The sequence below is a fragment of the Trichechus manatus genome, unplaced genomic scaffold, assembly GCF_000243295.1.
Source record: "Trichechus manatus latirostris isolate Lorelei unplaced genomic scaffold, TriManLat1.0 scaffold00021, whole genome shotgun sequence".
Lineage (NCBI taxonomy): Eukaryota > Metazoa > Chordata > Mammalia > Sirenia > Trichechidae > Trichechus > Trichechus manatus.
Window position 1 is genome coordinate 10,413,943 of NW_004443957.1, and position 27,390 is coordinate 10,441,332.

At 38.8% G+C, this 27,390-nt stretch overlaps 1 protein-coding gene across 4 annotated transcripts; it reads left to right on the forward strand.

Moving 5' to 3' along the window:
- The first annotated feature begins 69 nt into the window (after nt 1-69).
- Nucleotides 70-27,375, forward strand: ZBTB37 (zinc finger and BTB domain containing 37). 4 transcript variants are annotated; one of them, XM_004372828.2, is made up of 5 exons: nt 70-180; nt 698-894; nt 2,180-3,130; nt 5,114-5,213; nt 12,197-27,375. In XM_004372828.2, the coding sequence occupies exons 3-5, from the start codon at nt 2,214-2,216 to the stop codon at nt 12,683-12,685; spliced, it is 1,506 nt and encodes a 501-aa protein (XP_004372885.1). In that variant the 5' UTR covers nt 70-180; nt 698-894; nt 2,180-2,213; the 3' UTR covers nt 12,686-27,375. The 4 variants fall into 4 exon arrangements, 2 of the variants coding, with proteins under 2 accessions (XP_004372885.1, XP_023583810.1); XR_002823486.1 differs by lacking the exon at nt 70-180 and adding an exon at nt 5,368-5,508 and having other exon boundaries at nt 463-894; nt 12,197-12,333; XR_002823485.1 differs by lacking the exon at nt 70-180 and adding an exon at nt 5,375-5,508 and having other exon boundaries at nt 463-894; nt 12,197-12,333.
- Nucleotides 27,376-27,390: the final 15 nt, after the last annotated feature.

Here is a 27,390-nt window from a genome sequence, read left to right on the forward strand (position 1 = left end):
GAGGAAGCGAAGAGAGGGGAGGGGGCGCGAGGGACGGAAAGCGCTGGGGGAGGAGGAAGGGGGGCGGTGTAAGGGTGAGTGATTTCCTTCCGGCACGTCGCCCGCTCCGGGGGAGGGAGTGGGGGGTTTCACTTCCGGGACGGTGTTCCGGCCCATTCCGGCCCATTTCCACCCCCGGAGGTAGGTGCTGCTCCTCGACTGTGCGCGGGTCCCCCCACCCCGGTCCTGCTGCCTTGCACCGGGACCACTTCACGCCGTTTGGGCCGTAGCCTGCTCCTGGGGCAGCAGCCACTTCCCTTCACCCTCCCAAGGCACTGGGCGACCTTCCACCCTCTTGGCCCCGGGCCGGGCCGAGCTGCCGGACCCGCCCCCTCGCGGGGCCCCGCCCTCAGGACCCCGGGATGGGCGGCCCCCTCCCCCACCGCAGCCCGGACACACCCAGATACACACACCCACCTCCGGGCAGCTCCCCGCCCGCCTACGCCTACCGCCTGGACCCGGTCCCGGGGTGCCGCCCCTTTCCCGGTCCTTTACCCTCACCTGAGCGCTCGCTCCCTGGGCCGACGCCTTACTCCCCTTTCCTCCCTCGTTCCTCGGTGACATTTCGCTCCTCTCCCCACGCTTCCTAACGCAGACCAAAGCCACTCAAGTAACGGAGTGGCCGATCCCATGCCGTTCCCGATTCTGCCTCTTACAGCTCTCACCCCTCCAGTGCCGACGGTAGAGAAAGACTACTCGAGGGGCTTCCTCCTCACTGGGGAGTTGCCGGAAAGAGCAATCCAAAAAGGCGCTCGTGTAGTCTCCACAATAAACACATCTGAATTCATGATGGCATCGACAGAGGCTCTTATTGGATTAAAAGTTTCAAAACAAACAAAAACGCTTTGGAAAAAGGTCAGATTGGCTAAAACTGGTTCTTGAAAGAGTGTGTACTACACTTCCCTGTTTACTGATGAGTGTGTTGTAAATAAGGGCCATACTTGTTAGGATAAGTTCCTGAAGTTCCAGATCTTAGGTGACTATGTAATGCGTTGTAAGTTTATAGTTAGATGGATGCGCGTGGCTCTCAAGTCAATGTCTTCCAGTCGAGATTGATAAAAACTGTACTGTCAGATATTGAAGACTATTGGAGGTAGTCACAGGATTACTTTTTCAGCTTTTTTTTTTTTTTTTTTTTTTTTTAGTGTCTTAACGTAAAACTTTTGGCGATACTTGGTAAATGCGCTTTTTTTTAATCTGGATTCTAAATTTCAGAATCAAAGTACCAGCGCCACCTTGAAATTGCCAACTTTGAATTCTGATAGAGGCGGATTTACCTAGTCTTTCCTAATTCAAAGAAGTGAATTTCAAGTTCTCTGCACCTTTATTGAATCCTGACACAGCTGTGGCACTTTTCCTGTCCTAGAATTTTCCTCAGAGTCCTACACCCTTTTTGTAGGGGCTCTGACTCGTGCTTAGAAATATTAGCTTACATGCATATGCGGTATTAGTAACTTTATACTTAAAGCATGCAGTAAAATAGAGGTATGTCTAATCAGCTCATCAGTTTATAATTGCATTTATTCAAAAAGTTTATTTTTCCTCCAAAGAAAAGTTGTGAGGATTTATGTTTAGTCTGCAAATACGTTATGATTAACACTTAAGTAAAAAATCTTAAATGCTTTTTCCTTCTATTCTGTTGAATTTCTATCCATTTTGATGTTGCATGACTTAATAAAGAAAATATGATCATAGCCTGAATTTTAAGGAGTCTGACATTGTTTTTTTTTGTGTTAACTTCTCTTACATTAACACCTAAACTAAAAAAGTTTTTAGCACCACTGTTTCCATATCGAAACATAAGGAAGGTATGTCTCTATGCTTGTAGATTTTGAAATTTTACTAAATAGTGTTTTTATATTGCAAAGTTGGAGTTAGAAAGCAGCAGGGGAATGAAAGGAGCCCTGGTTGCGCAGTGGTTAGAGCGATCAGCTACTAACCAAAAGGTTGGTGGTTTGAAACCACCAGCAGCTCTGTGGGAGAAAGATGTGGCAGTCTGCTTCAGCAGAGATTTACAGCCTTGGAAAACCCTATGGTGTTGCTGTGAGTCAGAATCGACTCGATGACAGTGGGTTTGGTTTGGTTTTTAGAGGAATAAAAACATAATTACTAATGAAAATATGGTTTTTTCTTCCAGCAGGGTTGAATGCCTGCCTGTATCCTCAGGCACGACCATGGAGAAAGGTGGGAACATACAACTGGAGATCCCTGACTTCAGCAATTCTGTTCTGAGCCATCTAAACCAGCTGCGCATGCAAGGCCGTCTCTGTGATATTGTGGTCAATGTGCAAGGACAAGCTTTTCAGGCTCACAAAGTGGTACTGGCTGCCAGTTCCCCCTATTTCCGGGATCACATGTCCTTGAATGAGATGAGTACTGTCTCCATTTCAGTCATCAAGAACCCTACTGTTTTTGAACAGCTACTTTCTTTCTGTTATACAGGGCGAATATGCCTGCAACTGGCAGATATCATCAGCTACCTGACAGCTGCCAGTTTTCTGCAGATGCAGCATATCATAGACAAATGTACACAGATCCTGGAGGGCATTCATTTCAAAATTAACGTGACTGAGGTTGAAGCTGAATTAAGTCAAACGCGGACAAAGCATCAAGAGAGACCTCCAGAGTCTCACAGGGTTACACCGAATCTAAACCGCTCCCTTAGCCCACGACATAATACTCCAAAGGGAAACTGGCGAGGTCAGGTTAGTGCTGTGCTGGATATCAGGGAGCTGAGTCCCCCTGAGGAGTCCACCAGTCCTCAGATAATTGAACAGAGTTCTGATGTAGAGAGCCGGGAGCCCATTCTTCGGATCAACCGAGCAGGACAGTGGTACGTGGAGACAGGAGTAGTAGACCGGGGGATCCGGAGTGAGGATGAAGTTAGGGTTCTTGGAGCAGTACATATCAAAACTGAAAATCTGGAGGAGTGGCTTGGGCCTGAGAATCAGCCTTCTGGAGAAGATGGAAGTAGTGCAGAGGAGGTCACAGCCATGGTGATTGACACCACAGGCCATGGTTCTGTAGGACAGGAAAATTACACCTTAGGGTTTTCCGGAGCCAAGGTGGCAACGAGCAGTGAAATTGACAGGTAAGATTTTTTTTCTTGTCCACGTAATGGCTGTTAGGCAGACATCACTGAAGTGGGCCCTGTGTAGGACAGAGCATCTTTTTTTACCTGATGTTTTTAGCCACGTAAGTTGCTGTTGGGGAAACTGGAGGTGTGCCGAAAGACTTGCATTCTTACTTTTTAAAGCAGGACACTCCTAGTCCTGAAGTATTCACATTATTGTGAGAACTGTGGTAAAGTTAGACACTTCCATGAATCAGAATAGCATCTGCAGCCACCCTAGGATCAGTAATTACCAGGGGCTTCCTCGGAATTGCAGGCAGGGAGCTGATCATCAGGGGAACCTAGCAGCATTGCCCTTCCTGAGTATGTTATCACACAGGTAGGTGGTCTCCGGGAGTTTCACTTTCCTTTGTAGCGGTGTTTACTTTTCTTTACCCCTGCCTACCAAATTGGAAAAAATATGGTACTAGCAATGATTGTTCTTTTTAAGTTAGTATAAACACAGTCATTCTGAAGAAAAGCTTTTTCGATGTTTTTGTTCTGTTTTCACTTGTCATTGGATGATACCTTCCCTGTTTTCTTTCATCTATGACTGCTGCTACCACAGACCTGAGTCTCCTGTTTTTTCCACCAGTGCTACTATGCCCTTACGCCTCACTTTTCTCTTTCTCATATGTTACAGTTTTTAGAACATTTCTTTTTGGTAGAGATACCACTAGTTTTAAGCTAAGTCGATTGAACACAGTTTTAATTGAAAGAAACAATTATCAATTTGGTTGGTAGTATTTGTTCTTTTCCCCTTTTAAAAAGAAGTTAAAATTGACTTCATGAGCATGAAAAGCTAAAGCTGTTGCTTTGGTTTTTACCTCCTCTGAAAGACATACTAGATTTTTATGGAAATAACACGCACCTTCTACGTTTGTTTGCCAGCTGCGCCCTCCCCCTGCGACGTATTTTCATAAGCATAGTTATGCTGCTGTTACATGTTGCTGTAAAAAAAAAAAGAAAATAGCGTAACGTGCTTACAAAAATACCTGTGGCAGGGGCAAGGTTGGCAAATAAAGGTAGAAGGTGGACATTATTGGTGTAAAAATACAGGTGCACGTCCCAGGAATTCAGGTGGTATATACTATATCCTGAAACACTTGTGTGTAGTGATTAAGAGCTCAGCTGCTAACCAAAAGGTCGGCAGTTTGAATCCACCAGGCACTCCTTGGAAACCCTATGGAGCAGTTCTGCTCTGTCCCGTAGGGTCTCTATGAGTCGGAATCAACTTGATGGCAACAGGTTTGGTTTTTTTGGTGTTATGTTCTGTTAGATACAGTATCAGAAGTAATACCAGTTTAAATGTAAAGATTTTTAATCTTCATGATCCATATTAGCAGTCTGAAATGTGTATAATGGGAGGGAAGGGAGGGAACAACCAAAAACCTAATAGTTACATGGAAATAAAATTACAGACCCAGTTTTAATTTACATTCCCTGGATTTCTTTTATGTTTTCCTCCTGGTTGTGTAAGGATTGTTGTTAGTTGCCATTGAATCAATCCTAGCTCATGGTGACCCCATGTGTACAGAGTAGAACTCCTCCTACGGCTTTTAAGCCTTGCCCTTTCAGAAGCAGATTGCCAAGACTTTTTTCTGAGGCACCTCTCTGTGGGGTCAAACCACCAGCCTTTCAGCTAATAGTCAAGCATTTAACTGATTGCGTCACCCAGGGACTCCTGTGTAAGAATAGAGCTTATATTTTAGCCTCAGCTTCACCAGCTCACATGGTCTATCTGATAAGTTGTTTTTTTATTAAAATTACTAGGCAAACCCTTTTTATAGACACCTTCTTTCAAATCATGTATTTACTCTGTGAAAGTATTTCTGAGATTTGCCTGCTGTTCAGTTTGTTCCCCATTCTTCAACCAGTCGATAAAGGGGGAAAGACATGACCATTTTGAAATTCTTTGGCATAAGTTTTCCATTAGTCCCCTTTATGCTCCTCTTCCGACAGATTTAGCCCTTCCGGCAGTATTGTTCCCTTGGTGGAGAGACACAGAGCCAGAAGTGAGTCTCCTGGGAGAATGGATGAGCCTAAGCAGCCCAGCTCCCAGGTATGTAGTCGTGGATTTAGAAGGTGTGGTTGGAGGAATTCTGTGTATGAGCAGCATATAGTGAATAAGAAAGAAAAGCTGTAGGAGAGATAGCAGTGGACCTGTTAAATGACTACTATATTTGATAACTTTTTTCTTTATTCTTGCTTATGAGCATGCAGGAAATACACTTTTGGTGTCAGCAGAGTTTGGGGAGTAGAAAAAGATAACAAGATTGTGGAACTCTTTCCTGATTGTAGGAAACAATCTGTAGTCCTGAGAGTAATACAAAATAACCCCTGAAAACTACGTGCAGGTAATTTAGGACCTGGGGTGGAGAGTCTGGTTTTGTACCTGTGTGGGGCTGTAACACTATATATGCATATATGTAGTTACTAATTTACATATTACTGTATATTCGTGAACAATTGCTTGTGCAATTTTATGTGTGTTTTCTATTTTGTAAGTTTGTATCTTTTCATTTATTTTCTTCCTGAATCTTTTGTTAAACTAAATGTTCTAGAAAGGATAGGAATGATGTCTTCTATCTCCTTTGCTACTCTCCTGAGCACCTAGAGTAAGTGGTTGGCTGGATTTTGTTTGTTTCCTGTATCGTTGAAGGTTAGTTTGAAAAACAGATGGTGAACTCACCAAGTAGAGCACAATAAGTTATAAAAACTTCTGCCTTTAAAAAGAAAACACTGGTGGGTTTTTGTTTTGAATATTTTATAAATTATTACAATTGTATAGCTTACTTTCTTAGTTTCTGCATTATACTAATAGTATCTCGTTCAATTTTTTTCTAAACTATTGGATGTTTGTTATGTATATTGTAATAGCATCAAGAGAATGTTTATATTTACTTGCATATTATTATGCTGGTTTTTTTGGTATCAGAAAAGGAATTGTGACTATTACAAGAGTTTTTTTGTTTTTAATTAGGGGTTAGAGAAAACATTAGGAGCCTGGAGGAAAAATAAGTTTACTCATATAATAAAGGCCCTTTTTCTCTCTTGTCCCTCAAATAGGGTATAATAACTGTGTGAGGGTGTCCACTGTGCAAATACAGTAATGAGACAGACCTTACAACTTAATGGAGTGATGAGATAGACTACAAAATACAGAAAAAATATATAAATAAGGCTATGTGAACTTCAGTAACGGTGTTGGGGGAATAAACAAACCAGTTGCCATTGACTCGATTCCAAGTCCTAACAACCCCATGAGCAGAGTAGAACTGCACTCCATAGGATTTTCAAGGCTGTGACCTTTCAGAAGCAGATCGCAAGGCTTTCTGAGACATCTCTGGGTAGGTTCAAACCTCCAGCCTCTCAGTTAGTAGTTGTCTTAGTCATCTAGTGCTGCTCTAACAAATACCACAAGTGGATGGCTTTCACAAAGAGAAATTTATTTTCTCACAGTCTAGTAGGCTAGGAGTCCAAATTCAGGGTGTCAGCTCCAGAGGAAGGCTTTCTCTTTCTGTCGGCTCTGGAGAAAGGTCCTCATCATCAGTCTACCCCCAGGCTAGGAGCTTCTCTGTGCAGGAACCTCATGTCCAAAGGATGCGCTCTTCTCCTGGTGCTTCTTTCTTGGTGGTATGAGGTCCCCAGCTCTCTACTTGCTTCCCTTTCCTTTTATCTCTTACAAGAGATAAAAGGTGGTGCAGTCCACACCCCAGGGAAACTCCCTTTACATTGGATCAGGGATGTGACCTGGGTTAGGGTCGTGTTACAGTCCCACCCTAATCGTTTTTAATGTAAAATTACAATCACAACATCGAGGACAACCACACACCACTGGGAATCATGGCATAGCCAAATTGATAAACACATTTTTGGGGGGATAAATTCAATCCATGACAGCAGTCCAGCACTTAACCATTTGCACCACCCAGAGACTCCGTTGGGAGAACGTTGTTGTTTTTGTGTGCCATTGAGTCAATTCTGACTCAGAGTGACCTTATATGACAGAGTAGAACTGCCCCATAGGGTTTCCTAGGCTGTAATCTTTACAGGGTCATATCTCCAGGTCTTTTTTCCCGTGGTGAGGCTGGTGGGTTTGAACAGCCAACCTTTTGATTAGCAGCTCAGCCTGCCTTAAGACAAATGATAAAAATTGGAATTCTGCAAGGGTGTTTACCTGGCTGACTCAGAAGGTACAGGCTGTAAAGAAATAAGAGATAATATTGCCTAGAAATGGTATTGGAGCCCTGGTGGCGCAGTGATTAAAGCACTCAGCAGCTAACTGAAAGGTCAGCGGTTTGAACACACCAGCCGTTCCATGGGAGAAAGATGTGGCAGTCTGCTCCCATAAAGATTACAGCCTAGGAAACCCTATGGGGCAGTTCTATTCTGTTCTATAGGATGTCTGAGTCTGAATTGACTGGATGGCACACAACAGAGATGATATTAAGGAATGAGTTAATATGTTCCTTAAGATGTGTGAAAGTTTGTTATAGTGAGTCTGTTCACTGGTTACCTTTCCCTGCCACAGAGAACTAAAACAGGACGTGGACTTACATTACAGTAAGAAAGAATTTTGATAGACTTAAAGAAGTCTCTTAATTTTAAAGGTGCTTAAACTGGAACAGACTAGTAAAGTCACTCCTTTATTCAAAAACATTCTGTGGTTTTTTCTTTTTCTACTACATGAAAGTTAAAATTGTTAGCTTGATTTTCCAAGTAATTTATAATCTTTCTAACCCAGCTCTTCCCACCACTCACCAGCATTCACCATCTGTCCTAAACAGGCCAACTTTCTGTGTGTGTCAGAACCACATCAAACTTATTCCTGTCTTTGCACCTCGATTTTGAGCTGGCCCGTTCTTCCCAGGTGTCTGGGTTCTCCCCAAGGCCCAGCTCCCATTTCCATCTGCTCTGATTAGCCCACTTTTCTTTGATCTTTTCTTCTTAAACCAATGTAGCATTTACAGATAGTGCCATATAATTTTTGTGTCCCCTTCTAGATTGAAATCTCCTTGAGAGTAGAAACCACATTTTTTAATCTTTGTGTCTTTGAAATTGTCTTATCAGGTGCCCAATAAATAGGGATTGTTTTACCTCTAAGTAGCTCTGGGTGACTAGGATTATTTAGTAGGTACCCAATAAATAGGCACCTATGAAATAGTTGTTTGTGAAATCCCAAATTTTGAAGATCTATAAATAAAATTAACACACCAAATCAGATGTTTTTTTTTTAAAGTCTCTTCAATTCTTTGAGTCTCTAATAATTGATTGGGTTGATGGGAGGCTTTGAAGTCCATGTCAAGAATCTAGACTGGTATCTGTTTTAGAAAATATAGGAATTATTCATTTATGCAATAATTTATTAAGAAATAGTTATTGAATACCTACTACATACCAGACACTGATCAAGATCCTAAATATTCGGGAGTATGGAATGTCCCTGTATTTACAGAGTTTACAATCTAGTAGGGAATTGCCAAGTGGGAGAACTGAAATTATCCACCTCTTAGCATAGAACCAGGAGGTGGCTATTTTTGCCCTTGCTTCATTTCAGAGTTCAAAGGAATAGAACTTCCAAAGATGTATTGCTGTTTTTGACAGGGGCTTAATCTACATTTTATGCTCATTTATTTTTTCTTTTATTACAGCTTTATTATAGTAGTATCTTAGGTGAGACCAATCATAAGGTGTGATTTTTGTAATTATAGTTCATTACTGATCATTAGAATACATTTGTGTTCTGCTTGTGAACAATACTGGTATGACATTACTTTCTTTAATGTTGGAGAGTTTTTTTTTTTTAAGGGAATTGGTACCTTCTGAAGTCGCCCTGATGGTGCAGTGGTTAAAGCGATTGACTGCTAACTGAAGGGTCATTGGTTCGAAACCACCAGTGGCTCACAGAAGAAAGATGTGGCAGTCTGCTTCTATAGAGATTTACAGCCTTGGAAACCCTATGGGGTTGCTATGAGTCAGAATCGACTCCATGGCAGTGGGTTTGGTTTTTTTCTTAGTTTAGCTACCTTCAAGATTATAAATAATATCTTGAGTTTCTAATGTTCAATACTAGCTTGTATTTAATGAGTACCTAACAGGTACTGGGCCCCTGGTGGTGCAGTGGTTAAGTGTTTGGCTGCTTAACCAAAAGGTCAGCAGTTCAGATCCACCAGCTGCTCCTTGGAAACTCTATGGGGCAGTTCTCCTCTGTCCTGTAGGGTCACTATGAGCCAGAATCGACTTGACAGCAGTGGGTTAACAGATGATACATTAAGCACTTTAGTGTATTAACTCCTTCAGTGCTCATAGCAAACTATGAGAGAGATGTTGTTATTGTATATGTTTTACAGATGAGGAACTGAGGAGTAGGGTAGTTAAGTAATTTGTTCAGGCTTAAACAATAAGTAGAATGCAGTTGAACTCAGCTTGCAGCACCTTAATTGCTATACTATACTATTCATTTAAAATATTTCAGTTTACTATTATTATATTTGATTCTCATGAGACTCCCATAAAGTCAGCAAAGCATATGATTACCTTTCCATTTTATGAATGGGAAAAACTGAGCTTCAGAGAAGTTATTCTTTGCTTTGTCCATGGTCATCCAAGAAGTTTTAGTGGGATTCCTTTGTCATTTCAGTTTTGATTATCCAGGGAAGTGGAGCAGAAAAAAATGTTATATAAAACAAATCAGATATAATCTAAAATCTCAGTCTTACCGTTCAACTCTCAACTTCACATAACTGCTTCCCAAACTACTAGTAACTGCCTCTGTTGGAATGCTGAAGAGCATCATCAGCTGACACATGTAAAAGGAGACAAAGCACATTTTTAGAACTCAAAGAAAAGGGCCCAAGAATAATTGCAAACTATATGACTCTTTCTCTAGTTAATTCAGAGTCAACATTTGATATTTTCTCCTTTTTGCATTGATACTTTAGCCTCTGTTGTTGTTGTTGTTAGGTTCCGTCGAGTCATTTTCCACTCCTAGTGACCACATGTGATGGAGAAGAACTGCCCCATACAGTTTTCTTGGCTGTAATCTTTATGGAAGCCGATTGCCAGGTCTTTCTCCCACAGTGCCACTGGGTGGGTTTGAACCACCAACCTTTTGGTTAGCAGCTGAACACTTAGCAATTTGCACCACCAGGATTCCTCTAGCCTCGGTTAAAATGTATATAATTCCCCCCTACATATTTAAAAAAGATTTTTGATTACTGTTTTTTCTTATATAGTGAGTTCAGAAATCCATAGGCTGAAAAACATCAGTAAATAATTTTTAAATGGTAATTATTATAGAATTTTGCCAGAAAAGCATTTATAATCCAAGATTTTTAAATTATTCATTCAAAGGAATGTGTTGTTTCTATTCCCTCTCAGCTTTCACATAGGAGGAACCAGTATTTATTTCATATATTAAATACATTGACCATTTAGATTGTTAATGTTCAGATTGGATTAAACAAGACTGAGATCTTACTTGATTCATATTAAGAAATTACTATTTTTTAAGTGTGGTTAGTAGTATTTTGATTATATTAAGATAAAAGAGTCTTCATCTTCTATAGATAACTGAAGTGTTATGGATGAAATGATATGTCTGGGATTTGCTTGAATATAATTTACAAAAGGAAAGAAATAGGTGTGGGTAAAGAAGAAACAATTGTCTTTAGGTTGGTAATTGGTAGATGATAATGTACTATTCTGTCTAAAATTTTCAATAATAAAAAGTTTAAAAAATATATTATTTGACATAAAGAAATTAAAATAAATTTTGTGTTTTAAATATTTGTTTTTACTGTTAATTACTCATGTAACAGAGACAAAGCACGTTATTTTGCAATAACTTGAGGTGTTCATTACCTAATTAAAAGTAGAGTTCAGTGCTGCTTTTATAATACTTGCTTTTTTTAATGTTTTAAATAAACTTATTATCACAACATAAGAAATTTAACTTGGGGGAGGGGGGAAGGGACATAGTTTGTAAACTAAGGGAGATTGAAGAAATATATAAACCACAGATTATATTATTTACTTTTAATAAGCGGTTTAAATCAGTTGAAAACCACTACATATAATATGTATATAGAACAAGACAATAATATGTCTGCAAGATCACAGAGGGCAAGATCAGAAACAACCAACTTTCTCTGTGGTGCCTATCGTTGTATTTGGTGGATAATGGTCATTAGTTAATACTTACTGATTATTGAGTTATGAAAGATCATAGGAAGGATAACCAAGTTAGTAAATTCATCTCTCAGTCTAGTTTCCTTTCCTAGCTCTTCTATCAATTTACTCTAAAGTCAGTTAAACTTTGAGTAGTCTATAAAATGAAGATAATGTATTAGTATGGTACTAAAATATTTTTTGATAAAAAGGAATGCCGTTGTGCACAAATTGAATAAATTTTTATAAAGCTAGTTACTCCTGGATTAAAATTCGTATTCATGATAATGTTGTAAATATAATTTATAAGGTGCTTGCCATTATGTAGTAAGTCTGCACTCCCCAATATAATAGCCATTAGCCACAGGTGGCTGTTTAATTTTTAATAAGAAGTAATTATTAAAAGTTTAATTCCTCAGTCACACTAGCCATATTACAAGTGCTCCCTAGCCACATGTGGCTAGTGGCTACCGTATTGGATGGCACAGATTATAGAACATTACATCACAGCAAATCATCACTTGTCTAGAACATAATTGAAAAATTAGGGTCCAAGGAGATGATATAAGTGGGCTCTGATTCTCCTACCTCTATAAAATAGCACATTCAGCAAAACTTCAGTAATAATCTAGAAAGTAACTTCATTGTCTTGCTTGTTTATGGCAATTGAATATAGTGTCCTTAGTTGTTTTGTTTTTGTTTTTAATATACTCTTAACAGCTTTACTTCTTGGTGATAAATTTACTGTTTGATTCTTCACTAAAAATAAGCATATAGCTTATTAACAGAAGTAAAAATATATATAAGATTTCCTTTAACCTGTATGCTTAATAGTATATGTTCTTTCTTGCTTATGTTCCTCCCCTGGCACAGGTGGAAGAGTCAGCAATGATGGGAGTAAGTGGCTATGTGGAATACCTCCGAGAGCAGGAAGTATCTGAGCGGTGGTTCCGCTACAACCCCCGTCTTACCTGTATCTACTGCGCCAAATCTTTCAATCAGAAGGGGAGCCTGGACCGCCACATGCGCCTGCACATGGGGATCACACCATTTGTCTGCCGCATGTGTGGCAAGAAGTATACCCGGAAAGATCAGCTGGAGTATCACATCCGCAAGCACACAGGCAACAAGCCCTTTCATTGTCATGTTTGTGGCAAAAGTTTCCCCTTCCAGGCCATCTTGAATCAGCACTTTCGCAAAAACCACCCTGGCTGTGTACCCCTGGAGGGGCCTCACAGTATCTCTCCTGAAACAACTGTCACATCTCGAGGACAAGCTGAGGAAGAATCACCTTCACAGGAAGAGACAGTTGCCCCTGGAGAAATAGCCCAGGGCTCTGTGTCCACCACTGGGCCAGATTGAAGCATCGAGGGGGAGGGGGCAGACCCTCTTCCCCTCTGGGCCATAAGCAGCCAGTATTAGGGCCACGGGCTGGTACTTAGATTCACAAAATGCCACATCACCAGACTGGAAGAAGCTTCCAAGATGTTGCCAAACTAGAGGATCAGCAACATACACAAAAGCACTAAAGGTTCTTCCCTTCCTCCTTCCCAACCTCACACTTTGGAAAATAATCAAGGAAGTCGACTTTCTAATTCAGGGATCAACAGCCTTGGTTTGTTAACTTTATAAGAAAAAAAGTTTTTTTAGCAAAACAGTGGTAAATGCTCATTTATCTACCGGTCATGTTTGAACACTGGACTTTGGTCCATATCATCTTGATGGCTGTAATTGCCCAGATTTAAAAAATGCAGCAGGAGCCTTGGTCATCTGAACCAGCCAGCCATAGGAGAGGAGGAGGTAGTCCTGATGGTGATAATGAGGAGGAATTTCTCTTCTTCCTTCCCTGTCAAAAAGTGCAATTTACTATTTCAAGAAAGAAATTGATCCTGGTGGTCCTTATTGCTTTGAAATGTTAGACTTTATCTTTGCCCTGGCTAGGGAGCTAATATTTTGTCTGATTGTTTCATGTAAGCAGCCATCTTGGAGCAGTATTCTAGTGGGCAGCATCACCTGAAGAGCTTTAAGCAACTGGAAGTAAATGAGCAGCAGAATATGCACTGGGCATTGCTACATTTGGGGGCTTGAGTGTTGTGTTGAGGAAGAGGGAAGCAGGGAAGGAAATGTTCTTATGTTTTGCAAATGTTGAACAGTACAGAGCCATACTGCAACTTCCTGACTGGTATTTGTAAACCATAGTGCTCAGACGTCTTCAAATGTTAGGAAATGGCTCTAGTCCAGATGAAGTAATGTGTTAGGCTGACTACCAAAGTTTCATCCCGTCTCTTCGGCTCCTAGTTTCACATAACAGCAATATGGTACATCAAAATGTCATTTCCAGTGCAGTGAGCCTGGATTGTATTTTTAAATCCACAGGTCTCTACATTTGATAACTTTTATATGAAGTTTTAAACACATTTTTTCTGCAGTATTGTGGTTGAAGAAATTCAGCACTATGGTTCTTATTGCAACCACAATTCCATTTCTTTCTACATACGTTATAATTTATATTTTCAGTCCAATAGAAGAACCTCGCTAAATCTGTGTCTCGGGTCTGCAAATCTTGTGATTCATAAGCCAACCATCAGCAAGTTGCTGATGACTCCAGGAGCTTTGCTTTTTAATAATACGCTACAGGGCATTTACCAGAAAACATCATGCACAATCATGTTGCAATAAATGACCAAGGGATCAGTTTTGATCTGGTTTGGTTACTTACTCATTCCTAAGATTTTTTAAACTTCAAGGGACCTTTTTGGTAATTCTAGGTACTTCTAAGATTCTTACTCCAGCACTGAGAGTCAGGAAGAACCAAACAAGTAGAGCTTCGGATGTCCTGTCTTGCATACAGAGGGAGAAGGAGGAATATTAAGGGATGCAGGCAAGTCAATGCTTACAAGTTACAGTGCAAATAGAAAAGAAAAAAAATCTCTAGCTTCTCTTGATTAATTGTTGATTCTTTTAAAGAGTATTTAAATATGTAGTTAAGAAATTGTTTTGGTGCAGAGGCACAGATGATTTAAAAGAGTCTTGAGAGAGGGGCTAGTCGTGCCTGCAGCGTGAGCCATTTGTGAGAATGCTAGTTGTAGGCACTCTTCTGAGAATGCTTTGTGGTATGTGGAGAGGTGGAAAAGAGTGGTGTTCCTTTGATGATAAGTTAAAATGCAAAGAGTAGCTAAGAGCCTACCTTTAAAGGTAGTGCTGGGGCTACATTTTGTCTTTAAGAGACAAAGACTGGGGCATTCTCTTTCGATGGGCAACAGCGTGATAGATTAAAAATGTCTTCAGGGGCTATGTTAGGGACCAGCTGTGCTCTGTGGCATAAAAAAGATTGAATTTAAATTAGACTCAGATCCTTAGGGAAGCATTTCAGCTGGTACTCGAGTCTCTCAATGGTCAGGTTTTGCCATTACTGAAAAGGCAGGGAGGTGAGAAGTATAAACTGCTGCTTGGATGGAGCTTTTAAGCGTACCAAAAATATTTAAGTCCATCCTACTTTTGAGAAATAGTATGCTGAAAAGTTCTTTATTTGCTTTGTTAGTTTCTTAGAAGATTATATGTGAGAAAATAGAGGTTTTTAAACTATTAACAAATTGTAAAAGTGGAGTGCAGTAATTTCTGTAAAGAGAAACTTTGCAGCATTTGTCAATACTCCATCCAGGTTTAGCAACAAACGTCTTAAATGCAGTAGGGACTGTGTAATTCATGTGCAAATGCTCTGAGTGTTTGGTGGGTTCCTCCTCCCTTTTCTTCACTTCTAATAGGTTTTTACTGTATTGATACTGTGAATAGAGTGCTTCCCAGTCATCTAGGGCCACGTCGACATAGTCGTGTTTGCTGGTTCTCTCTTAGTTGGCCTAGCCAGAGCCATGAAGTTCATGAAAATTCAAGCCAGGCTAGCTTTTAAACAAATTAAAGTTTCAGAAAGTAATTTCCCTGTTTTAGTTAGATACTGTTAGTTCTAAATAACTATCCAAGATTTTTATGCAGGTTCACTGTGACATTGCCCTAGTTCTTAGCTAACATCACTGTAGTATCATAGGAGTTAGTAGTATTTTAGCTGCATCAATGAATAGCTATATTGGTGTGTGCATGGCGGATACCTCTCTTAAGGATGAACTTAAGCAGATGCTGAAAACTGATTACCAAATCTTAACTTGCACGTGTCACCTTGTGAAGGGGACTACATTAGCAATGAGAGCTTAATTATCATTAAATACTTTAATGCCGTGAAATTGCAAGCACTGGGACTGTTCTCATTCATTGAGTGACACTTAATAGCAAAAAAAGCTACCCAGTATTCTCAGCAAAAGAAGAGAGATGACAGTATGTTAATCTATTTTCATTCCGAGGTGCATCTTTTATTCTCTCTGAATGCTGATCTTATTACCAGTATAAAATACAGCATTGGCGTGAACGGTAACACTGTACTTAGGCAGAAAGGCTCTTTCTAATGACTTGTTCTTGCTTTACTCAGAACCATATTTACCTCTGAACTTAGGTGAGTTTTATTTTGTGTAAATTGTAAACTACCCCAAGCCATTTTATTATACCAGAGTGCTAAATCTAATCTTGAATATGTAAAAACAAAGTAGTTAGTAAAGGATAGAGTTGGAAAAGAAAGAAGATACCAGTTAAGGAAAGTTTTCTTGTTACTGTTTTTTTTGTATTTTTTGATATTTCCAGTTCCCTCTACATCAATGAAACAGGGTTTTCCAAAGATGGTATGACAATAGAAATACACTGTTTTAAAACATTATAATGAAACATAATGACCTTTGTTGGAAGTGGACGGGTGTAAGAGTGAAATAGTGAACTTCATGCTTAATAGCTGAGTAATCTTTGGTCAGGAAATAACTTTTTAAAAGTTTTAGCTGTTACTTGACACTAATTGTGTTTCTTTTAACGGGTGATAGCTACATTTTGTTTGACTAGAAAATCTAATTTAAGGAAATGTAAGCAATGGATAATGGAAAGGAAATTAAATTGAACAGTGACAAAAGTAGTCTTAATCACAGTGAAAAAGCTTTTAATCAGGAAGAAGGAGTTGGAGTCCTGAAAGTTTTTCTTTTTTCAGACACAACAGACGTGATTTTTTTTTTCCTTGTCCTCAAATGCCTTTCCCTTTACTGGGTACTTATGTGTTGAAGAAATAGTAGATGAGTCTTTACTAAACTCACTCTTTGAAAATGGAGCTCTTAAGACATGTGGGAGAAAGTGCAAAATATTGAAGTATTCTGGCTGCTGAGATTTAGAAAAGGGACAAGTAACCAAGTGAGCTAAAGCCCTTCACCTGGGAAGATGCCCTTCAGCAAAATATATCCCTAGGACTTATAAATTAGGTCAGGGTTTGGCAAACTTCAGCCCGTAGGCCAAATCCTGAAGCCACCTGTTTGTGTAAATAAAATTATACATGAACAGGACCACGCCCATCCATTTAGGTGTTGTTTCTGGTTACTTTTCCCCTATAACATCAGAGTTCGAGTACTTGTGACAGAGATCACATAGCCTGCAAAGCCTAAATATTTGCTGCCTGGCACTTTACAGAAAAAGTTTTCCAACTTAGATTTGAATGATTTACCACCACCACCACCACCACCACCTCCCGCACCACCACCACCTCCCCCCACCATGTGTTGCTCATGCCATTTTGCCTTTAAAATATTTTGGTTGAAGATTTTAATTCATACTGCCATGTATGCATCAGTTTGTTGAAAGAGTTTGCTGTCTCTTTCTACATCCTTTTCTCATAATCCTGCTCATGCTCCCTTTTCACAATTCCTATTGCTTTAAAAGCATTTACAATAGGACTTATGTAGGAGGGTAGTTATAAACACGACAAGATAATTCTTAAAAATAATTTTCGTGCATAATAATGTATGATTAAATGAGTACTATGTTTACATAAAGTACCATTAAAAAAATAATGTTTTGATAAATAAGTTTTGCCATTCCTTTGAGTTAAATTGAACTGGTTTACATAATGAATTTAATCCCACTAAGATTAAACAGAGTACTGTTTTTCTAGATTAGAAACCTCTACCCTTTCCCTGGAGTATAAATCTTCAGTTTACTTTCCTCAAGTAAACTCTCTGTGTTCCATGTGGGGTAGTAAAACACCAAATCTTTTTCCATAAACCTCTCACCTTTTTTATTTCTGGATGTTTTCATGTTTTAGAACATTATATTGAAACATCAGAGGATTTCAAATTCTTCTTGGACCTACATTCCAATTTCTGTTACTGTCTGTAATTCTTCTAAATATAGATTGGGCCATCATATATTTGTGAATGTTCATTCTTATTTATATCAGAATGTGGAAAATATGGAAAATGTTGAAGGTGGTTATAAACAGAAATCCTTGCAAGAGGAGAATATAATTACTCGCCATTTGGAAATAATACATGGACATCTGAGTTAAAGCTTTCTTGTCCGTACTGATACAATGCAGTGAATTTGATTCTTACTTTATGTGAGCTCTGTCAACTTAAAGTGTGGGTGAGTGACCTAGCATCTTCACTAGGCATTTTATTCTTAAAGATGCCTTCTTCTGGGTTGGATATCAGTAAGCTTTAGATGATATACCCTCTGAGTGGCCAGTGATTTTCATCTCTAAAGTTCCAGAATATTTGCCCAGGTTAGATCTCCCTTACGTTAGAGCACTTACACCCATAGTAATAGTGGGTTCTTGAGATTTTAGTGTTTTTTCTGATGAACCTGGGGTTCTGATTAATCTGGGATATAAGACTTATGAAAGAAATTGAATTTAGATAGCCCAGTGAATCATCTGCATCCAGCTCTATTTGACGTCTTGGTAGTGGATGTCATTTAAACGTGAATACATTGAAAGCAAGGTATTGCCAAGCATGATTTCTTTGATAATTTTCAGTTTTATTTTTTCCTTCTTATTCTTAAATGGTGCTTTTCCAAAGCTAGTCTTTTTACTTTGCAGTGAGTAGGTTTTCTTGCTCAGAGTAAGCCTGAGTTAGATTTCATGAGTATGTTGAAACATCTGAATAAGTTATATCCCAAAGGAGGTAATTATTGATAGGGACAGTGACACCAGAACCTGGAAGGTGTCTACAATTATCCAGACTATTGGAGAGACAGACTATCATTTCTCTTAACTGTGACACACAGCAAAGACTCGGGAAGGCAAATATTACTTGAAATCCACGTTATCTTTAGAGGGCACATGTATAAATACATTTCTTATCTCTTATCTTTCCCATTATCTATATAACAGAAGTAACTCCCATCTAAGCACAGTTAGGAGAGGCCCACTAGCTAAAATGCTGGAAGCTTTAAACAAAGCTAAGTTATAAAGACAGAGCAGTTAATGGAAAAAACTTTTCTAATTCTTGCTCCTTTCATGTCTACTTAGTCTGGTTGTGGAGGCCAGAATTCACCATCTAGTTAAGAAGGGTATATATGCAGCATTTCATATGTCCAACAACACGATTTAATATACTGTGAATCTTGGAATCTCGATCCATAGTTCCAGAAGTCAAAGTATCTCATGGAAAAATGTTGCAGATTCTGTGAAATTACTTATCTTAAGTGATAAGTAATTTGTTCCATTAAGTAAATATTAAATGCTTTTTGGTACAAGATAGTGTGCTTGGATTTTGTATAACAAAAGTGGCTTTAGACATACTTTAGATGTGGCTTCCTGTACTTGAGAGTCCTAAACCCACTTGGTTAGAGTCTGAGTTGTATGCTTTCAAAAAGCCTGCACTTTTCTCTACAAAGATAAGAGATCAAAAAGGGGGACATAATTAACTGTACTAAGTGCTTTACTAGCTTCCTCACATTTAACCCTCAAAATAATCCTAAGAGGTAATAACAGTAGAACTAAAAATAGCTGACTTTTTTTTTTTTAATACTTACTATGTGCCAGGCACAGTTTTATGTGCTTTACATTGATTAACTCACCTAATTGTTATGACAACTCTATGAGGCAGATGCTGTCATTATCCTCATTTTAGAGGGGAGGTTGCCCTGGGCAGTCTTAATACTAGAGTGGACACTCTTAATAGACTGTGTTGCCTCTGGTAGGTGTAACTATACCACATTTTATAGATCAGGAAACTGATGAGCCCAAGGTTATACAAAAAAATAAAATGCCAAGCCAGTATTTACTGATCTGATTCTAAAGCCTAGACTATCCTCACCACATCCCATTTACTCTATCATAGAGAATTGTGGTGAACTGGAATATACAATAGCTAGTAAACAGTACTGCTTTTGGAAAACTTTAAGTGATGGGAAGACTTCAAAAGATGATGCAGTTGATCTCTAAGCAGAAGTTGAATGGGGAATATTTTCTGGGAATAGTGCCACTGATTGATTTGGTAGGTCTAATTGTGAGTGAGTGAGTTACTACCAAGGCAAAAATTGAAAGACAGTGTTCCATTTTTGTGTTGCCATACTTCAAATTACACCAAACCATAGTAACTTAAAACAACAACCATTTTATTATATCTCAAGATTTTGTGAATCCATTTCAGGAAGGGCTTGTCTGGGCAATTCTTTTGATTCTTGTGGTGACGACTCAGATCACTTGGTAGTATTCAGCTGGTAGTTGCACTGGTCTTGATGGTGAAAGACGATCTCACTCGTGTATCTGAACCTTGACGGGGAGAGGTAGAAGGCTGGGCTCCTCTCCCCCTCCATGGAGTCTTTTCATCAGGGTAGTTGGACTTCTTACATAGCAGCTCTGGGCTCCAAGAGGCTAAGGCAGAAGATGTTAGTCCTCTTAAAGGCCAGGCCCAGAACTGTCATAGAGTCACCACCATACATTATTGTCAAAGCAGTCTCTGGTCAGCCCAGATTCAAGGGGAAAGGAAAGACCCTACCATTTGATGGGAGGAGTGTCAAGAGTTTGTGGCTATCTTTAATCTGTTACAGAGATCTTCTGATTTGTTTTATCTTGACTCTTCTGTGTTCTTCATTTAGATCAGATGTTTGTGCCATAGAAACCATTTATTATAGATATTATTGTATATGTTAGTATATATATTATGGGTCAGTAAAGGAGCTAGAAAGAGAATGAGACAAATATCCTGGGACAGATTTCATTAGCTACTTCCCCAGTTTCATTTATCTTACAGCAAATTTTTTTTTTTTTTTTTTTTATGCACTGTGTTCTACATTGTGAACATTTGCCTATCTTTTCTGTGAAGCCACAGTAACTGTACATGCTGAGCCAGAAATATTCCAGAGGGAACAAAGAGCTTGCTGTTAGAGAACCTGAGAGACATTAGCTGTATTTTAAGTTTACAAATAGGTGAAAACTCGTGTGGTATGAAAAATTTGTTTGGCTACTAAATCTCTTGGAACAGGAGTTTCGACTGTGTGGCTAAAATGGATCATATTCTTGAAATGATTGAAAGTTTTACCTGTTTAATTTAGTCCAGTCTCTACTGCCACTGTACATCCTCCAGCACAGTTCTGAGCTAAAAGATGAATCGGTTCATCCCACTCTTATTTCCTATGGGAAAATCCATTCCCCAATTTTATATGATGTTAATCTTTAAAAATTAGCATATGCTACCAGCCTCTTTCATCTAAAACAACAGATCATTGAGGTTTTATGATTTTTGGTTAGATTTGTCAGATTTGCCTTATTTAATTCCTGATGACTTGTAATAATTAGACTGCCTTGAGAAGAAATAGGGGCAGAAAATGAAATTCTACTCTACAAATACCCACTGCCGTCAAGTCGATTCTGACTCATAGCAACCCTATAGGGCAGAGTAGAACTGCCCCATAGGCTTCCCAAGGCTGTAAATCTTTACAGAAGCAGACTGCTACATCTTTCTCCTGGGAAGTGGCTGATGAGTTTGAACTGCCAACCTTTTGGTTAGCAGTTGAGTGCTTTAAACACTGTGCCACCAGGTCTCCTTACTCTACAAATGGTCATCCCCAAATCAATATATTTGGTAGAATCAATATATTCTACCTCCCACTAAAGGCTAAGCATATTCAAGAAAGCTTTGGGTTTATCCATTCCATATGCAGTGAATTCTTGGAGAATTAGCCATGAGAGAGTCTTGCTGGTCATCCCCAATAATCATCTAGTAAAAAGATCTCTGTTCTTGGGTCAGGCTTAACCAAAAAAACCAAACTCGTTGCCATCAAGTCAATTCCGACTCATAGTGACCCTGTGGGGTCAGGCCTTAGGAGTTGTAAATACTGAATATAAAAAGGGCACACAGGGCCAAAGACTTAAGTTAGGGTTGTTCTGCAAAATGCTATAATGAAGGGAAAAAGACTACATTGGCTGCTGTAGTTGGATAACCAGGGATGGATGAGGTGTTTGAGGTATTTAGGCATAAAGATTAATTAGATTTTTCATATAAAGATTGGGACAAATTTTAATTAATAAAAATATGCCTTAAAATTTTCTCATTTATCTGCATATCCACTCTCATGTGATCTACTTACCTCAAAGTCTGCCCTTTGTGGACAGAGAAAGCCTTTGAAAATATATTCCCTGGCAATGAGAAATGTTATTACAATAATCTATGGAGATGTCTCTTATTTTGTATTATATATAGCTCTTTGGTCTCTCCTGTAACTCCTTTGTGAATTTTACATTTGAAATCATCTGTTGGTTATACAAAAATTAGTTTTAAGGTCTTGAATTACAAAAGAGAACAAGTTTAGAAAAAAGGGAACGTTGTAAATTGACAAAACATTCTTTCTTTTCAGCATCACAAGTCTAAACCGTTTCAAGCTAATCACAATGCCTTGAGTGAGGTTTAGATTTCTGCTTTCAGCCACATCTTAATGTAGATGTTTATGACATATTTTAAATTGATCTACTGAGTTTCCATTAGAGTAATAGAATCCTAACTGTAGTGGCTCTTTAAGTACCGCTGAAAAACAAAATTACAAGATAGGGAACAAAGCTTAAAATATGTGTCCTCTATAAGCCAAGATACTAAAACAGGATCACTAAGAGTGTGACTGAAATCCACCTCTAGAATGGCTATCAGTCAGATAGCAAACATATTTAGAATTTGTATGGTATTTCTGATATTTTTAAAAATAATTTTAAATCAGTAACTTGAATTTTTAAAGAATGAGCCTTTTGGGTTTTTTTGAAACTAGCCCAATAAAAATAACACTAATATAAATAATTATATATGGATGTGTATTGAACAGAGTGGTATGGTAAAGATAGTTCTTGCAGATAACTTTTGTGGGAAGTTTGACTATTTTCTTAATATCTTTTTTTCATAAATTTATGTTTATAAATGTATTTACTCATCCACTGTGACCTTGGTAGCACAGAAGCATTTTGTTAGGTGTATCATTGGTTCTGAAAATCAAATTCTTGGCATAGTAAACTATGAGCTTTTTGTTGCTTTGTATTTTGGCTAAAAGAATTATTTCTGTGCACTTTCTATTTATAAAGATGTTGTAACAATGCACCCACTTAGTGCAGCTGTTCTTTAGAGACAAAAGATTTAGGTGTTAAAGTGAAATGGGTGTTTAAAAACCTGGCAAAAGGGAGGGACCTCAAAATAATACTTCTGGCTTGCATCTACCTGGGCTGGGGAATAATATAAAATTTATGTTGAAAGTAGCTGTGGGGATAGGTGTGCTATTGCTGTGCATTGCAGTATTGCTATGAGTTGCCAGCTATGTGTGAGCTTATGTGTATATGTGAGAAAAAGATGTTTGATGAAGTCAGTGCAGAATATTCTACCTCCCACTAAAGACCGAGCATATTCCAAGATTGTCCTGTAGCCCCTTGGGTGGGAGGCTAGATGCCTCAGTCACTGTCCTCCCCATTTTCTTCTACACTCACTTCAGCTCCTCTACCTCCGAGCACTTGACTGAAGAAAGAATATAGCTTTCTGTACCAAGTAAAGGGAAACTAGACCCAAGATAGAGAGTCCTGAGATACCTGAAATTCTCTTTGTTATGCTCTGATGTTAATGTTTGGTTTTGTTGTCCAAACCAGTGTCAGAACCCTTGGGTTTAGTGCTTTTATCCATTGGCTTCTATTTGGCAAGAGTAATCAGTGGAGGTGGAATCTTTGTTTGTTTTTAATGATGTACCTAACTCCTTTATGTAGGAATCAACTCAGCAGCACACAACAACAACCCACTCCTTTTAAATGTGAAAAAACTTGTTTTGAACCCCCAATTTTTATTTTCAGTTGTCATTTACGGTCCATTTTGGGGGAAACTGGGATATTAACCGTATTTTCCTGATAGTGAGCCTTCTGCCCATATCTTACATGCAGGTATGTAAGGTATGGATTTTCAGATGACCTGTTTTGCTTTTGATCACTCCACAGAGAGAAATTCTTGTTTTTAATGTCAGTACTGTTGTGATAGTCAGGATGGCCTCTATTGAATGTTGTGAGTATCAGAAGATTCTGTTTCAGTAGTAAAATGCCACTATGCAGGACACCTAGTCTTTAAATCCAGTTGCCATAGCATTCAACTGATTTTCCATTTAGGGCACTAGTAAGTACACTGAGCCAAGTTGGGTTACTTATTTGAACATTTGTACAGCTGAGGAAGGACTGTTGGCCCTTTAACAGTTATCCTGGAATGCTTTTCATTCTAATGCTCTGGCTAGTTGTAATGTCTCAACAAGAATTCTCTGGTTAGGAGTGAAAATGAGAGAATGATTCATTTTCAGATTTTTAGAGGTTGGTGCCTATGTCTTAAGTACTAGCTGATAAGTAGTAATTTTCTTCCTGGTGACTTAGGGTAGGGGGAATGACAGTACTGAGAATGTGAAATTCCAAAAACTGAGACAAGCATTACTCATAGGACAACTTATATAGTAACTTCTGCCCAAATACAGTATGAATCCTATAGGGAGATGAGTGGTAAAACCATATGAGTCTATTTATCACAACTATATTTTTTTCGAACTGTAGAATAGTTCTCAGCCTATAAGCCATGCTATTATCCTACGCTCAGGAATTAACTCCTGCTTAGAAAAATTCTTCCTCTGGCTTGTTTTGTTTGTGCTCAGAGACATTGTCTTGTCCTAGGTCTGCTGCCAGATGCTTTATTGTTGTAACACATACTTAAGGTGCAGTCTTACTTAAGTCATTAATTTACTGTTGTTGTTGTCGCTGCCTATTACAGCCAAAGTGATTTATTTAAAAACAATACTAACAAAAAAGTGAGAAATGTCTAGGTAATTTCATGGGGACATGTTAAATCCTCTAGTCTAGAAGGAAGCCATGGAGTCTCACCTTCCCTCTGACTTAGATAAGCACTTGTCTTCATTTTTTCTGTTTCAGAACCAGTTGACCTAGGTCAATGGTTATCATCCTAGCTGCACATTAAAATCATCTGGGGTACTTTAAAAAGTACTGATGCCTGGGGCCCACCTCCAGACTTTAGGATTTAATTGGTCTACTATGCAACCTGGGCTTTAAAAGTTGCCCAGATGATTCTAATGTGCAGCCAAGGTTGAGAATCACCACCTAGGTAATCCTTAGTGGTCTTGGTTCTCTTTTTGGTATAAGACATCTTTATTGGTATCACAGGCACTGGCTCTGAATTTAAAGTTTTTAATAGGCTAAGACTTGGGTGGTAAAGTGAATCATCTATCCTCAGAATAATTCTGGAGGTAGATACTGCCATCCACCCAGTTTTCTCTATATACCAAATACAAAGTATGTGTAAGTAAGCAAAACTTAATTTTCAAAGTCCCATCTCTAGAATCCTCTGCTTTGTATATATGTGATATAAGTAGCAGTTTCTCAGCTCTGCTAGATGAAATAGAGTACCTGAAATTCTTAAAAGCCCAACCCTCCTGGAGTGATTTCCATTTGTAAAATAAACAGGTAGTAGTGTTAAAGTTAATGGAGAAGAAAAGGATCTTGCCTGAGGTGACCAAGATACATTTGATTATTTGTGTCTTAGCCTGTCTTCTAAGTGAGATTCCAGTGTGAAGTGACTTTCACTTTTCCTTGATTGTTTCTTTGTGAATGAAATGCACTAACTACAGCCTAAATACTTCTGAAGTTTATATGAAATGTGAAATGAGTCATTTTAGCATCTTTGTTCCAGGATGTCAAAGACCTAGCTCAGTAATTCCCAAATGAGGTTCTATATCTTCCATTCTTCCCATTCCAGGTAGTAAAGATATTTTAATGACCACCATAGTTTAAATCTCCTGAGCCCCTTACCTGCCCATTCAGCCTCACACTTGGTACTAGGCAGGGGAGAATTGTTCCATTACCCTTAAAAAGTAAGAATCACTGTTCAAATTAACTAGCTACAATGTGACTTCTAATTCATGAGAGAAATTTGTGTTTGAGAGCAAGTTCAAATATAGCCCTCTCTCTTATGAGGGAATTCTTGACACCGTAGAAATGTTCATTCATATATTGCCTACAAATAATTGTTAATTTGAACTTCAAATAGGTGATATGTGTGAGAAGAAAAAGTGGAGGTCAAGGAAAAGGTTGGTTAGTGCAGATGACCTATTTAGCATCAGGCTATGACATTTCATTAAAGTAGCATAAAGGCCTGGCTGTTTGCTTAGCGTGTAAATGCTGCAATGTCAGTTAGAGAGAATGCCTTCTATGCCTTAGAAAATTCACGGAAAGCTTCCTGTTATTGGGTGGAGTAAAGAGGCAATAATAGCCTTTGGGACTTGTATGCATCCAGGAAGAATAGCTAACTCCTTAAGGTTTTCGTACTGAAGAACATTGTGGAATACTGTGAAACTTTGTTGAACTTTATGCAATCATACGGCACTGGATTTTAAGATTTTTGAGAGTAGAGTGGAGGAAGAGGATGAGGAAGTAATGGTAAAAGAAATATATGAACTTGTCCTTTATTTTAAGCAAGAAATGAAACAAATTCGCTAGCAGAACTGTGAAGTTCAGTCAAGTTCTTCTGCCTTACTGGGTTGGCTTGCTGATTCCTCTTAAACGTCTAGAAAACCCTTTCTGAAACAGCTAAACAAAGCTAAGTCTGACTAAGTTTCACCACCATGTCCCTTTCCCCTACCCTCAACAAAAGAAAAATATTCTCAAACTACAGGCGAAAGAAATGTATTCGGTCTCATTCCATTAACTTTTCGTCTGCTATGATCTGTGTTCACAGTTTTAGCCCATTATTTTGTGATCTGATGGCAGAACTTAAATGGATCTGCCAGTTCAGTTAGGAACCAATGGCTTGTCCTTTAGATAATCTTAAAATCGAACTCTGAATTTAGCATGTTAGGATAAGTGAGTAAAGGGAGAAGTACATTGGAGGAGCACTTAGATTTCCTGGCTCTTCATAATTTCAGGGTGGGACCCACTCATGCTCTGCCTCTGAGAGGAGAAGGCTGAGGGTTCAAAGATAGAAAAGTCAATGTAGCAGAAATTTGATTTCCTTCAGATGGACACTGTCTGAAAGAAATCTAGCCAACTGTGCTCTATGGTGCTTATATGATGGGTGACAGCTGTCCCCATCTACCTGTCCCTGGCACTGTGCCTCCCCACTGGTCACTGTGAAAAATAGATCACACTGGACTTGGAGGCCAGAATCCAGGACAAGTTTCCCCTTCTCATCTTGAGCCCGTCACTTTTTCATATAGTACATGTAGCATTTACTTCTCCTTGGAAAACTCTTGAGTTTTTTTCTCAAGAAATAATGAAGCATTTAATGGAAAATAGTCAGAAAATAAGATTCTGGTGGTAGCTATCAAATGAAGAGATCATAGGAGAATTTTACTTCCCCTAAGCTGGTGGTATTGATTGATAGCAAGGATCAACTGTGCCTGCCTCTTCCTGAGTTTTTAAAGGCATAATGTTTATAAGCAACAGACTTATCTAACAACATTTTTTCACAACTTGCTAATCAAGAAGGATTCATATTAAAACAGACAATCAGTTTCTAAAATGTTGTCATCCCTGAAAGGGAATGGGATAGAGTATTTTTAACTGGTAGAACTTACCAGTCTGTTTTTTCCCTTTGAAAAAAGCTAACATTTGAAGTTTGTATCTTTCATCTGAAGCAATTACTCCATTAACAAAGATGTATCAGAAACATCAGTGAGCCAGTATAGCACTCTTGCACCACTGA

Coding starts and splice junctions, on each gene's coding strand:
- ZBTB37 (XM_004372828.2), top strand. CDS start 2,214: ATGGAGAAAGGTGGGAACATACAACTGGAGATCCCTGACTTCAGCAAT. Junction 3,131..5,113: donor ACGAGCAGTGAAATTGACAG/GTAAGATTTTTT, acceptor CTCTTCCGACAG/ATTTAGCCCTTCCGGCAGTA. Junction 5,214..12,196: donor CTAAGCAGCCCAGCTCCCAG/GTATGTAGTCGT, acceptor CCCCTGGCACAG/GTGGAAGAGTCAGCAATGAT.